The sequence below is a fragment of the Haliotis cracherodii genome, unplaced genomic scaffold (genome assembly GCF_022045235.1).
Source record: "Haliotis cracherodii isolate W230 unplaced genomic scaffold, xgHalCrac1.p SCAF_11, whole genome shotgun sequence".
Classification (NCBI taxonomy): Eukaryota; Metazoa; Mollusca; class Gastropoda; order Lepetellida; family Haliotidae; genus Haliotis; species Haliotis cracherodii.
The window spans coordinates 17,098,445-17,112,672 of NW_027266266.1; the positions used below are offsets into that span (position 1 = coordinate 17,098,445).

Genomic DNA, 14,228 nt, shown 5'->3' on the forward strand with positions numbered 1-14,228 from the left:
GCCTCGATTGAATGAAGCCAATCACTCTCCTACCAGTGTTCCTTGTGACCAGGACTGCCTTGTGGTCTAGTGGTAGAGCATCCGCCCGGAGAGCGGAAGGTCCGGGGTTCGATCCCCGGCCGCGTCATACCAAAAGACGTTAAAAGATGATATTTGTTGTTACCCCGTCTGGCGCTCGGCATTAAGGGGCTAAAACAAGGACTGGTCGGCTCGGAGTCAGTATACTGTGTCTGAGTGGGGTATTCATGTTAAACTGCGGCATGGTATCTCAGTGTGCAAGCACTATAAATCGGCATCATTCCGGACTAGTACAAGCAGACACACACACACACACACACGTGCATGCTCGTCGCTATATAAGTGCAATAATCTCGGACGCGACGTTAAACCCCATTTCACCTCACCTCACCTCACCTCCTTGTGGCCAGCCTAGTACCTCTGTCACATCGCCACATGTATTTTTCATTTGTTTCATTTTGGACGAGTAAACACATATACACAGACATAACTTACATTCAGGAAATATCCTAAAATATGAAAACAGACACCATAAGATAGATCTATTTTATGGTCTCTGGTGATAATCAATTTCCATTTGCGTCTTTATCCTCAACATGCTGTCATCGAAGCCCTACAGAGAGCTAGTTATACAGTCACTTTGATGTGTAAAGCTATATTGCCATGCACCTCACTGTCTCAAGTGTAGTAGTATGTCTATGTCTACAAATTGAAAAAGTTGGAAGAATGATGTTGGATGATAAATAAAATCTCACCCTTGTGTCTTTTGACATCAAATATATCAACACTCGTTGTTAAACATGTTAAAAGTGTCAAAAATCCTCGGCAAGCCTAGGAATTTTTCCACTTTTATCAACTCGTGTTGATATATTTGATATCAAAAGACACTCAGGTGGCATTCTCTATATAATTATGCAAAATAATATGTAAAGCATACCGAAAGGTCGGCATCTATATCATGTATATGACAGGCAGGCATTTATCAAGAATTCCAAACTAAGTGCCCTCGGTAGGCACACTCGGAAATATACTGTTATTTTGTTACTGTCTTTTATTGAAGTTGATATTTTAACATCCTATTTATAATTGAATTTAATGCAGCCATGTGGAAAATACATTAAGTCTCTTACTCTTATTCGAGCTTTTATCAGTTAAATACAAAGTATGTTTACAAAGCCATTTATCATCCAAAACTGACTCCGACAGGAGATATGACTTGGGTGAGATCATGGGTGCAATGAAATTGGATCACAATGCTTTGCAGAAAATTGTGATGTCATTGGTTACCATGGTGTCACAATCAAATGACATCACTAGTGGCTCTGCTCCTGAAGGTGTTAGCAATACCTTTTACACTTAAGACACTGCTTATTACTGTCTACAAACTGAAAAAAACTGACAGAATGATGTTGGATGATAAATAAAATCTCACCCGAGTGTCTTTTGATATAAAATATATCAACACTTATTGATATGTTCATTATCAAAAGACACTTAGGTGAGAATCTCTATATAACTATATGAACATGAATTGGGAAATTTATGATTCCAATCTGGCAGTTTTTACTGACATTTGTTGCTGACCCAGGGCTGATTACCAGCCTCTGGGTCATCTTCACGAGGCAAGAGAGTTGACTGACTATAGAAGTCCAGTTTCTACCCTTACCAAACTAGGCTGGTATTATAGAGTTACATTTTGGCTGGACTAACGAGTCGATGCATAGTCCAATCAAAATCGCGCAAGGAAATCGAAATCCTGTCAGTAAACTGTCGTGTAGATTTCGGTCGATTGCTGGATTTGCAAAGCATGTACACCACCAACTTGCTGTCAACAATATTTTAATGCAAGTGATACGAGAGGTGGAATCTGATTGGTCCATAGGAGAGGCTCAGAAGGGACATGACTCATAATAGCCACTGGTGGCGCTACGATCGAGACCAGGAATTCCAGCCTGGTTCGGCAAGGGTGGAACTTGGACTTTTAAAGTCAGTTACCTCCCTTGCTTCGGGAAGATGCCTTTGAGTAGGGTCAGATAAATCCCTGTTTTGGTTTCTTGTTGAAATCTGGCTACTGGGAGAGGTACTATAGGGCTTGTATTAATACATTCACTATTGTTTCCAGCAGGAAAATGAATCTCACAAATTTGAAAAGTATGCAACAGTTAAGGAAGCTCCTTTCAAGACAAACATGTAGAGCACTGTCTCACCAGGGTCGACCAGGATATGATGTCATCGTTGTTGGAGCAGGGCATGCTGGGACAGAAGCAGCATGTGCTGCGGCAAGGATGGGCGCTGATACGCTGCTTGTTACACACAAACTGGAAACTATAGGTAAACTTGGCATAGAGATCAGACATGATCAATATTAGGTTCAATCTGATTCCGTTTGCTCAGAACACTACTGGGTTAGAGGCTAGTTGAGTAGTCCAGTAGCCTGTAGGTACATGCTGGTTCATCCCGCCAAAGACCCGGGTTTGATTCCCCACATGGGCACAATGTGTGAAGCACATTTCTGGTGTTAACCCACCAAGATATAAGTTGCTCACTCCCGTGAGACAGCATCATACCTGTGCTTGTAGATTTCATGAAAGTGGTAAATGTCTAAGACCTGCATCACTTCGGGTTTTCCGCAGTGTTAAACCTCACTCACTCACTCACTCACTCACTCAACCACCCACCCACCCACACACCCACCCACCCACCCACCCACTCACTCACTCACTCACTCACCCACCCACACACCCACCCACACACCCACCCACCCACCCACCCACCCACTCACTCACTCACTCACTCACCCACCCCCCACCCACACACAAACCCACCCACCCACCTACCCACTCACTCACCCACCCACACACCCACCCACACACCCACCCACTCACTCACTCACTCACCCACACACCCACCCACCCACCCACTCTCACTCACTCACTCACACACACACTCACTCACTCACTGATTATGTTTCTAGGTTTGTCAGCATCATACCAGGGCTGATACATATCATCAAAGAGGGAAAGGTCTAAGACCTGCATGATATAACTGAAATGGTGAAAGTGGCGTGAAAGCAAACTCACCCACTCACTTAATCTGTTTCCTGACTTTCTGTTTTTCAGGAGCTATGTCATGTAACCCCTCATTCGGTGGAATCGGTAAAGGGCATCTAATGAGAGAGATCGATGCTTTAGACGGAGTCTGTGCCAGGATATGTGGTATGTTACATTAAGTATATCATGAATTTTGCTATAAATGTACAGGGTTTTGACTTAAAAACTAGGTGTCCGGGAAATCCGCAAGAACTACTTTTAAGGCAATATGGAGGCCCTGTAAAGTAATGTAGTGGTGTAGTGTACAGTACATCTTGATCATTACTTTAAGCTTAAAAAAATAAAAGAATTGGTTCTCAGGCAATGTTTTCTGAAAATATAGTGCGGGCCAGCGATGTCATTTTAAAAATAATGTTGTTATTTAAACTGGTATGTAACCAAATAAACAGTTATGTAACCAGATAAACAATTGTGTATCAATCTGGCAAAGGGCCTCCCTACATAAATGTATTCCTTGAAGAGTGAAACATTGGAATACAGTATTTGGCTAAAGGATTTTTTAATATTTTTTAAATATAGAAATAAAAATGAAACATGTGGCAAACTTTATGATGATGCGCGCGTGTGGTGCCTGAGAACCAAGACTTTTTTTTAGCCTTAGAGCCTGAAATGAATCAATAATCATGTGGACGGTGGTCTCTATTGATGGATGAAATAACAGACACCCATCACTGCTGTTGATGTGCTGTAGAGACAATGAATATTATTGCGCACCCTTGTGGACGCAGTATTTTTTTTTTTGCGTCCATTCTATACATTTGTGTGTGCTCGAAGCATATTTGTGTGTCGTGTAAAACCCTGAATGTAGCATAGGCCTGATGTTCCACCATGTTAGCTTGTGAGTTCATTTGTCCTCAACATGACAAATACTGTAGATCATGAAATTAATGCGCAAATGTGGCCCTTGCTCACATTAATAAAGATATTTTCTGGGCATGTTTGAGTTTACTGTCACGTCAGGTACACTGCACATGCCCGCCAGAATCAAGGAGATACGGTAAAAATTAAGACAATTTCACAATTGTAACCTGTTGTCTTCTTTGTTTGTTTCAGATAAAGCTGGTGTGCAATACAAAGTTCTTAACAAGCGAAAGGGACCAGCTGTGTGGGTAGGGACAGTTTCCTGACAACCAGCTATGTAATATCAAAAACCAAAAATTCACACAATAAGCCCATGATAAATCACTTACTTTTCAGCATCACCAAGTGTTTCTGATTGTACGTGTATTAAGATAAGTAAAAAATACAGATTTATATCATAGGTCATGACTGATGTTATTGATGCAATAAACCAATACAATAAACTTGGTATTATGATGCAAATGAGGTGAGTGAGTTTGGTTTACAGTGGTTTTAACAGTATTCCAGTTACATCATAGCGTGTCAGCTTATTTGGGGAGAAAAGCCCGAAGTGATTCATGTCTGATATGTTTACTACTTTGGTGAAACCCACGAGCACAAAGTTTGCTGACAAACCTAGAAACTTAATTGGGGTGAAGCGGGATTCAAAACCCTCGATCACTTCTGGCCTGCTCAAGGGACGCAACTCTGCTCAGCAAATTGCAGTGCTTTAGACCACTGGGTCACTCATGAGTGAGTGCGTTGGGTTTAACGCCGCTTTTAACAGTATTCCAGTTATATCACGGCATGTCAGCTTAAAGTGGGAGGAAAGCCCAAAGTGATGCAGGTCTCAGACGTTTACAATTTCGGCGAAACCCAATAGCACGGGTATGGTGCTGACAATCCAAGGAACATTATCGGGACGAACGGGGATTCGAACCCACAATTATAGGTTTCTGGCGTGCCCAAGGGACGCAACTCTGCACAGCAAATCGCAGCGCCATGGACAACTGGGCCACCCGTGCCCCCTGGTCACCAGGAACTACTTTCAAGCTCCATGAATCAGTGCAGTGCCCTTCTCTCTCAATAAACTGTACGTTATCATTCCCCAAATACTTGGATAGGAATTTCCCAATGTGTTGCCGTGTTTCTGTAGACAAATATGGTTGTAAATCATTTGGTACTACCGTATTCGACGTAATAAGCACCCCACTCTAATAAGCGCCAATGGCGATATTTGCTAATATATTGGCTAGTCAACAATCCCAATTAACACTTCTTCTGATTGATCAATGTACATAAGACTTATTATCATGTATAATACGTGTTATATGCACCCTTAATTATAGGCAGTTAAACTCTGGAAAATATATCTGTCTTGTGTAAACATTTCAGGCTGTCAGCATAAACCACGAAATTTGTATTCTTTCAATTTTTCACCAAAATAATATTCTAATTAGAGCCCTCTTTCTAATTTTGAGAGCGCACTGGGCGCTTATTGCGTCGAATTCAGTATGTGATAAATTCGGCGATTAACTCAAACAGTGTATTCATACGCAGTTTCTAGAGTTGCTGCTCTGAGTGAAATTACATCTAAAACATGCATTATTTTAAGAATGACATAATATGAAAAAGACATTATAACCCTCATGTATTTCCATATCTTAAATATTATATATTTGGAATAGAAAATATGTATTTTATGCTTGCCAAAGACTCTGACAGTTTTATTCCTAATATATATTTGCAATATGGAAATGCATGTGACTAATGATCTCTATATATGCTACTCAAAAGAAGTTAAGGACCACCCGATGTCTTTTCATAACAGATTAACTATGGTAATGTGAAAGAATTGAGTGGTCCTTAACTTCTTTTGAGTAGTATATCTATATCATGCTTTTGGAAACTTTACATAGCTTTATAGATTTGTAAATTGCCAAAATGTTGAACCCTTTAAGATGCTGATAAATCATTTTAACAGCGATTACAATGGGTTTTATCTTATAGGGCCCAAGAGCACAGATAGACAGAGAACTGTACAAACAACATATACAAACTGAGATCAACAACACCGACAATCTAACTGTCCTAGCAGCTCCTGTAGAAGATCTCATACTCACCAACACAGGAAGTGATGTCACAAAACAGCGATGTCAAGGAGTTGTTCTAGGTACAGTCATATCAAACAACAGCGCTGTTGAGGTAGCCTAGTGGTTGAAGGGGTCGCTCATCACGCCAAAGTCCAGGGTTCAAGTACATGTTCGAAGCTGAATTCTGTCTGAAAGCGGTTTCAAAACACCCACTCACAATCTCATAATAATCAGATCTTAGTACTCACTGCCGCTACACAAAAATCTGAGGACATCTTATTACAGGTCATGGCAGAACAACCTTTCATTCAACCAATCACAGCATTGCTTGCAGGATCGTGAAAGTCTGAATGTGTTTTGGAAAGGTTAACATCGAGCATTCTGAACAACCGAACTAAAGTATGGCTAATTACTTATGTTAGACATCGGAAGAGACTTTCCATATCCCACGGGAAGTACTACCGTACAATCTCAGACATCTATCAGACAAATTTTATTTTGTTCCGATTTCAAATTTTAAATCGTGAACTTTATCAAAATGTTTTTCAAAGTGTAGTAGGAATAGAAGACACCAGTTTGAAACCAGTGCTGTTAAGCTAAAAAAAACCCCTGCTTTCTGATTGGCGAGTGTTAACTTTCTATTTGTCATTTCATTGGTCGGTCAAAAGGTTGTCCTGACATGACCTGTATTGGTGTTCGACCTGAGGACATCCCAAGACAGGTCATGTCAGCAAAGTGTAGCGGTAGTGAGCACAAAAATCTGATTTTTATGAGATTGCACTTACTCATATCATATCAATCAGTGGGAAAGTGTTACATTACATTAAAAAAATGAAGCACGTCCCTGTGTATTTCCGTTTCCCCGAATTGCATTGTCTGCTTAGATAACCTACATGTGCCACTCCCATTAAGTTAGGTCTGCAGCAACTTTGGCTTGTAAGAGGCGACTTACCGGAATGGATGGGTCAGGCTCGGTACAAGTACCACTCCCATAAAGTTAGGTCTGCAGCAACTTTGGCTTGTAAGAGGCGACTTACCGGAGTGGATGGGTCAGGCTCGGTACAAGTAGCATTCCCATAAAGTTAGGTCTGCAGCAACTTTGGCTTGTAAGAGGCGACTTACCGGAGTGGATGGGTCAGGCTCGGTACAAGTAGCATTCCCATAGAGTTAGGTCTGCAGCAACTTTGGCTTGTAAGAGGCGACCTACCGGAGCGGATGGGTCAATTGCAAGCTCGGTGACTTGGCTGTATAACATCATACCCAACAGTGTTGCACAGTGCTCATAATTGGAATCACTGGTTTGTCTGGTCCAGAGTAGGTTATTTACAGGCTGTCATCATATAGCTTGAAAATATTACTCAGTGCACCTTTAAGCAACAAATAAACAAAAACATTCATCACATTATGTTATGCAATAGGTTGTTATATGATTAAACTTAGTATGTTATTGCAGATATAACGCTCTGGGTCCCGTTCTACAAAGCGATCTTAGCACAAAGACGATCGTAACTCCCATACTTTATCATAGACTTGCGACATTTGTTTTGTACAATCACTTGGTAAGACTGGGCCCTGATCTTCATGGTGTGTTGGAGTTTGTTTAATCTCAAGTTCAGTCCATCAATGCCTTCAGTTGCCATACGAAAGGTACCATGATAATACTGGAATATTCCTAAAAACAGGGCAAAACCCGACTTACACACCCAATTTACTGTATTATGAACATAATTTTATGCTATATCGGCAGTGATGAATATCACTCATGAATCTTTTATCGTGTAATGAAGGCATGGAAGCCGACGAATGATGATCAATGAGTAACTTGTGAGTGAGTGAGTGAGTTGGGTTTAACGCCGTTTTTGACAGTATTCCAGTTATATCACAGCGTGTCAGCTTAATGTAGGAGGAAAGCCCGAAGTGATGCCGGTCTCAGATGTTTATACCACTTCGGTGAAACCCACGAGCACGGGTATGGTGCTGACAAATCGGGGCGAACCGGGATTTGAACCCACAATCATAGGTTTCTGGCTTGCCCAAGGGACGCAACTCTGCACAGCCAATTGAGGCGCCTTAGACGACTGGGCCACCAGTGCCCCCGAGTAACTTGTGACCCTGACAGTGTGTCATTGTGGTCTGACAACCTGGATCGATGCTCTTGCTATCAACCACTGTCCAACCCTAGAATATTTCAAGGCTATTATAATACGACTGGAATATTGCTGACTGTGGCTTAAAACGCATGCACACTCACTAGTTGTTTGTTTAATGGTGCACTCAGTAATTTACCAGCTATGATAGGCACCCTGTACAGTGATTGATATTATGAGCAACATTCCACACCGTCAGGGAACGATGACACACAACCAACTCACTGAGCCTGACCACCAATCTATCAAGTTGCCTCTTTTGACAAGCATGGGTTTCTGGGACCTATCCTAACCTGGGAACCCCATGGGGTCACTTCAAACTTTAATGGACAATCTTCTGTTGATAGACGGGGCGGTGGGGTAGACTAGTGGTTTAAGTGTTCGCTTGTCACACCGAAGACCCGGGTTCGAATCAGGACATGGGTTCAATGTGTGAAGCCCATTTCTGGTGTCCCCCGCCGTGATATTGCTTGAATATTGCTAAAAGCGGCGTGAAACCAAACTCACTCACTCACTCACTGTTTGTAGACAATGGTGACAGAATCTACGGGAACACAGTTGTCATGACAACAGGGACATTTCTGCGAGGCTGCATCAAAATCGGTATGTCTGTGCATCCTGCTGGAAGGCTGGGAGATGAGCCGGCAGTTGGCCTCGCCAGAAGTCTGGAGGACGCCGGCTTTAAACTGGGAAGATTGAAAACAGGTAGGTTGTGAGGAGGCCGGACTATCAAACACATTTGTACTATTATGATACTATTCAAATATTGGTACAACTGTTGCAATAGTATTATGACAATTAAACACTTTAGTGATACTGTAAAGTAGGGACAAATAGGTGTCAAAAGGAAGCACACGCTTCATGGAAGTTGCCATTTATTCATATAAAAATAGAATTTACAAAAAAAAATTGAATTGACAATGATCAGGTCGTAAAAAATGGAATCGGAATCAAGGCGCATCAAACACTTTCTCACAGATACTATTGAAATATTGGTACAACTGTTGCCTAGGGGCGACTATTTGGGCCATATACACCATTGTGATTGTTTTGCAATAGTAGCCCATACTATTGCTAAAGTATTGCCACAGTTGATATTTTAACATTTCATTGATATTTTGCCGTTCGTTCGTTCGTCCGTCCGTTCCTTCCTTCCTTCCTTCATTTGTTCCTTCCTTCCTTCCTTCCTTCCATCTTTCCTGCTATCTTTTGCTTTTCTTCCTTCGTTTCTTCATTTGTCACTCCCTCACTCACTCACTTTCTAGGAACTCCCCCTCGACTGGATGGTCGGAATATTGACTACAGTAAAACGACAGTCATGTATGGAGATGACCCACCAACTCCCTTCTCATTCCTGAATGATCAAGTATGGATACAGGTAGGCGGAACCAACTGGGTAATGACCCCTATATCTCAGACTGCCTTCTGACACAACAAGACAATCCGATTACAATTAGGGGGCACGGGTGGCCCAGTTGTCTAAGGCGCCGCGATTGGCTGTGCAGAGTTGCGTCCCTTGGGCACGCCAGAAACCTATGATTGTGGGTTCGAATCCCGGTTCGCCCAGATTATGTTTCTAGGTTTGTCAACACCATACCCGTGCTCGTGTGTTTCACCGAAGTGGTAAACATCTGAGACCTGCAACACTTCGGTCTTTCCTCCCACATTAAGCTGACACGCCGCGATATAACTGGAATACTGTTAAAAGCGGCGTTTAACTCAACTCACTCACTCACTCACCGATTACAATTAGCTAATGTGATCTTCAGCGACCCATACTTGTCGTCACAGGTTTGTTTGTTTGTTTGTTTGCTGTTTAACACCACACTCAGCAATATTCGAGCTATATGCAGCGGTCTGTAAATATTCAAGTCTGGACCAGACAATCCAGTGATTGACATCATGAGCATCGATCCACGCAATAGGGATACGATGACATGCCTCAACCAAGTCAGCGAGCCTGACCACCGGATCCCTTAAGTCGCCTCTTACGACAAGCATAGTCGCCTGTTACGGCAAGCATGGGTTGCTGGAGACCTATTCTACTCCGGGTCTTCACGGGTCTATCGTTAGAGGTGACTAGCAGGATCAGTTGACTTGGCTGATGCCTGTCATCGTATTCAAATTGCATAGATTGATGTTCGTGATGTCAATCACTAGATTGTTTGGTCCTGACTTGATTATTTATGGACATATGTCATGTAACTGGAATATAAGTGCAGCATTAAACGACAAGCAAACAAAAAAATCAGATTTTTTACTGATACGAATCTGTGGTGACTGGACAGCCACTCCATTTAGCTGGTGAACTTACCAATCAGCCAATCATTCTGGAGGCTTCTTACTTCTTTGTACAAACAAGTGAAAAATTCAGAGCAGTACATCTGATACTGAATCGAAAAATGAATGTGAATGGGCAGTTCTGAATGGAGAATATTTATATTGTGAAACAAATTAACCCCTGTTTCATGACATCTAAACCCAAAAGGGTGCACTATCAAGGAAATGGCGTTTAAACCCGGGAAGTTAAACAGGAAGAGTAAATCATTAACAATTGTTGGCACAATTGAGGTCAGGTTACAGACCTAGAGCTCTGGCACTATTGTTTGTCTATCAGTTTTTTTACTCATTATTCAGCATTCTTAAATCTGGATATTTTTTGGTTATAGGGTTCACAATATTTAGTTAATTAAACATGAAAAAAAGAAACTTTTCATTTTTGTTTACTTTGAGAAAATATTTAAATTTTCATTTAAACCTGAGTTTATCCATACCAAATAGTCTGTGTTGGTTCAATTAAAGGATTTCATGTTTTTCAAAGGATGAGAAAGTATTTGAACACACAATTTAAAGTACTAAGTTGCACAGGACTCAATTTACCAAGAACAGTTACTGCACATAGTTATCTCCCTTAGACCATGCATGTCTTCCTCCACCAAAGCGTAAAAAATCTATAAGACTTCAGTGACAAAGCAATTCATGGATAAAAGGTAAATATTCTTCATTTTCCTACTTCATTTCTGTTTTATAGCTGTGTTTGGTTGATTTAGTGAGATGAGGGTTAGAAACAAGTGTTAAATAATTACAGAGTCATATATATCCACTGTGAATCTCATTATCTCAAAAGTTATCATGAAAAAGAGTTTTGATTCTCAAGAATGTTTGGCTATTTTAGAACAATTTTAGTTTTAGTTTTCCCCCAAATAGAAACAACTTTAAAAAAACAATTAAAACGTTAAAGCATGGAATATGAATTGTTTCAAGTAGACTATTTTTTATTATTAATATCTCTCTGATTCAGGCACATATGTGATTTAACTGAAAATTTTGTTTATTTGTTTATTATTTCTATTCTTCTTTCATAAATATTGTTGAAAATCAATCAAACTTTTTGGTTCTCAAATCACAGGTAAAATTAAGACAATTTTAGGGTACAGAAACTACGGTTATAACGCGAACTCAAAGGGACCACTAATTTGAGTTCGCTACATCTGTTATTTCGTTATGAGTGTGTTCGTTAAATGCCTCAACTTTTTATGATAAAATATATTGAAAATGATCAGGACCGAAAGAATAGTTTGTTATATCCATCAGTTCGTGTGTGTGTTCATTATAAACATAGTTTGCTGTATCAGTTTATTCAATGAAGGGAGGAGGTAGGATGGGGGTCCTTGTTCGATCAATGGAAATGTCACATTTTAAAGTTTCGGAAAACTTCGAAATATAAGCTTGAAAATTATTCACTTGTCTTTTTCCATTCATATCCTTGTACATTTTGGACACTGACATCGTCATATACACATATATAGTTAAAATAAGTGATAAAGGCAGGTATTTAATTGCTTAGTTTTTCAAATGAAAATCCAGTTGGTTTGGATCCACTCACTCACAAAGTTTCCTTGACCTCACGTTTGCAATCTGCAGTCTCATAGACAACATCCCCTTGGAGGTGAGAGCTTGCTACATTCTGGGCATCTCTAACATTCCAACATATCTTGCCCCAGTCTGAGTCAGCCCCCACAGTTGCACCCAGACATATTGCAGATGATTCGTCAACGCTTTGGCCACTCAAACGTCATCTTGTTTCCCTCACACTACAACCACCAGCTTCGGACGTTCATATCACTGATACCGGATGTCCTTGCTTGGAATCACGACGCCCTCGCCATCGATTTGAACAGCGCTCCTTCTCCGAGTTCTAGTGAAACTCCACAGTGAATATCCAGATTCTTTTGGTAGTGCCTTTTTGGCCCAGTCGGACATGGTTCCCCCATCTGCTCCGACTCACAGGAGAGCCAGGCCAAAAACTTCCTGTGTTTCCCGGTCTGCTCAGAAATCCACACACTCGTCAACCACACTGATGCCAAGTGTCGTGGGATGTACATGTACACGTGGGTGGTCCATTTGCAAAACGCATTGATGGCCAGGGGTTTCTCCATGGCGGCAGTTCTCACTATCCGTCAGACACATCGCCCTTCTATGGCCGCCCTGACCAGAAATGATTATATTTTGAGGCTTATTGCCGTCAACATGATATGGATCCTACGTTGGTGACAACTCCGTACATAGCAGGCAACTTACGTGAGACAAAACATTTGTCAGGCTTTTATGTCTCAGCCATTAGTTCTGTCCTTGGCACATCCCCATCAACCTGTATCGCTGCTATACTACGGGGTTACCATAATGCCAATCAGCGACTGAAGTTTGTCCTCAGGCCTGGGATCTGGGACTGGTTCTGAGACACCTCGTTTATCCCTATGAACTTATCCCCTCTGCAGGGGAACTGGTACCGGTACCTCTTACTCAGACAACTGCCTTTGTCATGTCATTAGCCACTGCGGCATGGGTCAGTGAACTGCACGCCATAGACGTCACCCAGATCAAGTTTGGACGTGGTCCACGAGCGGAGGTACATCTCAATCTCATTAAAATCAGACCTTAGTTCTCGCTACCGCTAAACAAAGATCTGAAGACATCCCAGTAGATGTAACGTCTGAACGAGCTTTCATCCGACTAATCAGAGCGTTGCTTACCAGATTACGAAAGTGACAGTCGGAATGTGATTTCTCATCATGCAATTTAGAAAACTTTAACACAGGATATTCCGAAAGATTGTTACGGGTTTAACGAGTTAATCCATACTATATAGACGATCTATCAGCCATTCCACAATGTTCTTTTGTTTAGGTTTCAAATTTGTAATTGGGAATTTGTCAAAATATGTTTCGAAGCGTAGTCGCCAATTTGAAATTAGTGCTGTAAAGCACGAGAAAGCTTCCTTCTAATTAGTCATTCCATTGCAAAGTTCGCGCATGGTCGATCTGACGTGACCCGTAATGGGATGTCCTCAGATCTTTGTTTAGCGGTAGCAAGAACTAAGGTCTCATTTTAATGAGATTGAGGTACATCTTAGTTTAATGGGGACATTATTTGCCAGAAATCAGTTGCCTGGTCAGTCGGACCGCACCTTCACTATGGCCCTGCTGACTAACATTGTTAGGTCTGCTGATACAGAGGACATCAGAGGACGCTGTAACTAGTTGCTTTTGGCACCAACAAAAATGCCTTTTACTAACGACCATCGAGGTGGGTCAAAGGAATATCTCCAAGAATACGCAACGTGATTTCATACCCAGCCTTGCCTGTAATCAGACATTTTGGTGATGCATTATGGGACTATTGAAGTTGAACACACCCTGGGGTTGAAGACAAAGTGGCAGTCTAGTCTAGTCTGTGCTCTGGCCCAACCATTAAATCGCAAATGGGGACATGCAGTTGATCCAACACGCTGTCCAACCTTGGGATAATTGCATACTGTTGTGGAGGGATAAGTTAAAAAACATCAGGAATCAGATTATTCTCCTTATTTATATTCTTATCCTGACACAACAATGATAAAAACACATACATAATAATGTTTTTGGCACGAACTTGGGAGCTGACAGATTCTTATCACAGACGAGGAATGACCAAGAGCTAGGTGATGGTCCCTGGGCCGCTGCATGGTTTGGACTATGGTC

The 14,228-nt window shown here is 41.4% G+C and overlaps 1 protein-coding gene across 1 annotated transcript in view; it reads left to right on the plus strand.

The window, feature by feature from the left end:
• Window positions 1-14,228, plus strand: part of LOC139455476 (protein MTO1 homolog, mitochondrial-like) — a 191,453-nt gene that overhangs the window by 517 nt on the left and 176,708 nt on the right. Inside the window, exons 2-7 of the mRNA XM_071237026.1 lie at window positions 2,141-2,349; window positions 3,138-3,233; window positions 4,182-4,237; window positions 5,979-6,141; window positions 8,737-8,913; window positions 9,474-9,586. Of these exons, the coding sequence (XP_071093127.1) occupies window positions 2,148-2,349; window positions 3,138-3,233; window positions 4,182-4,237; window positions 5,979-6,141; window positions 8,737-8,913; window positions 9,474-9,586 (807 nt within the window). The 5' untranslated portion in view covers window positions 2,141-2,147. The remainder of the gene's footprint in view (window positions 1-2,140; window positions 2,350-3,137; window positions 3,234-4,181; window positions 4,238-5,978; window positions 6,142-8,736; window positions 8,914-9,473; window positions 9,587-14,228) is intronic.